This window comes from Rhinopithecus bieti, unplaced genomic scaffold (assembly GCF_001698545.2).
Source record: "Rhinopithecus bieti isolate Rb0 unplaced genomic scaffold, ASM169854v2 repeat_29980, whole genome shotgun sequence".
Lineage (NCBI taxonomy): Eukaryota > Metazoa > Chordata > Mammalia > Primates > Cercopithecidae > Rhinopithecus > Rhinopithecus bieti.
The window spans coordinates 1-2,433 of record NW_016839335.1 but is presented as its reverse complement, the minus strand read 5'-3'; the positions used below and the strand labels follow the sequence as shown (position 1 = coordinate 2,433).

The following is a 2,433-nucleotide window of genomic DNA, read 5'->3' as shown; positions in this document are numbered from 1 at the left end:
GGAGGTTGCAGTGAGCTGAGATCGTGTCACTGCACTCCATCCTGGGTGACATAGTGAGACTCCGTCTCAAAAAAACAAAAAACAAAAAACAAAACAAAAGAAAAACAAAATTAGCTGGGTGTGGTGGCACATGCCTATAACCCCAGCTACTTGAGAGGCTGAGGCAGGAGAATTGCTTGAACTACGGAGGCGGAGGTTGCAGTGAGCTGAGATCGTGTCACTGCACTCCATCCTGGGTGACATAGTGAGACTCCGTCTCAAAAAAACAAAAAACAAAAAATCCCCAATTTTTTTAATTTAACAAAATTAATAGTTCATATACAATTTATAAATAAACACACATATATTAGAGGTACATACTGAAAATTTTCTTACTAACAGGAGTGTTCCATTGAAAAGCGGAGAAGCCACTGCTCTTCACCAACCCTTGGGCTCTTTCTGCAGAAATTTTGGGGTGAGACCTACTGCTTCCTGGAGAGGGAAAGTGGGAAGGGGACAGCCACTCACCTTGATCTTGCCCTCCTTGGCGGCCAGCTTCAGAGGCGTGAGATCTGCTGGTTGTGGATGTCCTCAAGCTGCATGGTGGGGCAGAGGCGGGCCCCAGCTTGGAGGAGCCCATCGTACATGCTGGTCACCAGTGCGATGTTCTCAGCTGAGTTGTCCGAGATCATCACTAGGGCATGCAGGACTGTGTTGCCCTGGGAGTCAGTGGCCTGCAGGCTGGCAGGCTGGTGTGGGTTCTCCAGGAGGTAGCTTACCACATCCCATTGCTTGGTGCAAGCGGCCAAAGAGAGGGGTAGCTCACCTGCAGGCCAAGAGAGCAGCTTGGGCCCCAGGCCGCCTGCTTTCCATCTGCCTACTCCTCATGCTCCTTGGACAAAAGGCCAGCACTCCTTGAAGCAGATCAGGCTTCTTTACCACTGAAGGGAGCAGAACAGGGGCCAGCCAACCTGCTGCCTTTTGCTGTGTCTCTTGCCAGAGCCCAGACACGCTGCCTCTTTGTTCAGGCTCTGCCTGGTCAAGTCACATGCCAGTGCTAGCAGCCCACTACTCCCTTCCCTGGGTCTGGGTGCATGCCCATCTTGTGGCCAGACGAGGATGAAACATCTCATGACAAATTAGTGCTGGATGTAGTGGTGCAACTGGTAGTCCTAGCTCGAGAGGCTGAGGCAGGAGAATTGTTAGAGCCCAGGAGTTTGAGACTGGCCTGGGCAAAAAACAAACTGCTTTTGCAGGCAGCCTAGTGGTTAGAAGCAGGGTGTCGGGGTCAGACAGACCTAAGTTTAACTGCCAGCTCTGTCATACACTAACCATATGACCTTGAACAAGGCCTTACCCGCTCTTTGCCTCAATTTATCCAAGAAAGGCTCACTCACCGAAATAAAAGCAAGTCCCTTGGCCCTTCTGGAAGAAGCGGCCACAGGCCTGGGCATGCACGTTGGCCGCATTCTCCACCAGGAGCTTCACACACTGCAGACTCCTCTTCTCAGTGGCGATGTGCAGAGCGCTGTGGCCTCGGTAATAGTCATCCGTACACTGGGGCATTTACCAGGGGCTGAGGATTGCCAGAGTCCCGGTCGATCTGCAGCAGTGGCAGAATGCAGGCATTGACCCCATCCTTAAGATTCAGTACAGCCTTCATCAGGCACATCTTACCTGTGGAGCCCTCTGTGGGAAGAAAGGAAGGTAAGGGGCACAGTGGTGCTGAGATCTGGAGTGGCTGGACTGCCCGATAGCTGGTATAGCAAGCCTAGCTCAAAGTACCCCTTGGGAAGATTAAAAGAGGTGCTACACACAGCTGGTGGGAGCACAACCATGTTATAGGGTATTAAGGCTCCAAGTAACAGATAAGAAATACCAACAGGTATGACTACAATTTCTGCCCTACAAACTAAATTTCTTTGTTTTTTCTTTTCTTTTTTTTGAGACAGAGTCTTGCTCTGTCACCCAGGCGGAGTGCAGTGCCGCAATCTCAGCTCACTGCAAGCTCTGCCTCCCAGGTTCACGCCATTCTCCTGCCTCAACCTCCCCAGCAGCTGGGACTACAGGCGCACGCCGCTATGCCCAGCTATTTTTTTTTTTATTTTTATTTTTAGTACAGATGGGGTCTCACTGGTTAGCCAGGATGGTCTCGATCTCCTGACATCGTGATCTGCTCACCTTGGTCTCCCAAAGTGCTGGGATTACAGGTGTGAGCCACCATGCCCGGCTTAGAAACTAAATTTCTAAGACATAAGTCGTCATTCGTGAAATGCTGTCTACACAAGAATATTCAGAGCAGTATTTGTACATGACTCCACCACTTAATGTCTCTCTCCCTTCTAGCAAGTCACGTGGCCTCTTTTAATCTCAGTTTTCCTTACTGTAAAATGGGAATGTTCCAGGGTTATTGTAAGGTTCAAAGGGAATATAAGGCCAGGCACGGTGGCTCAC

At 50.2% G+C, this 2,433-nt stretch overlaps 1 protein-coding gene across 1 annotated transcript; it reads right to left on the bottom strand.

Moving 5' to 3' along the window:
* Window positions 1-314: 314 nt before the first annotated feature.
* Window positions 315-1,900, bottom strand: LOC108524907 (transient receptor potential cation channel subfamily V member 2-like). The gene is made up of 2 exons (XM_017865998.1): window positions 1,377-1,900; window positions 315-805 (listed from the first exon to the last, which is right to left on the bottom strand). The coding sequence occupies exons 1-2, from the start codon at window positions 1,543-1,545 to the stop codon at window positions 537-539; spliced, it is 438 nt and encodes a 145-aa protein (XP_017721487.1). The 5' UTR covers window positions 1,546-1,900; the 3' UTR covers window positions 315-536.
* Window positions 1,901-2,433: the final 533 nt, after the last annotated feature.

Excerpts from the sequence above, each read along its gene's own strand:
- LOC108524907 (XM_017865998.1), bottom strand. The coding sequence starts at position 1,545 with ATGCCCCAGTGTACGGATGACTATTACCGAGGCCACAGCGCTCTGCAC. Across the intron at positions 806-1,376 it reads AGGGACTTGCTTTTATTTCG|GTGAGCTACCCCTCTCTTTG; the intron begins GTGAGTGAGCCT and ends CTTGGCCTGCAG.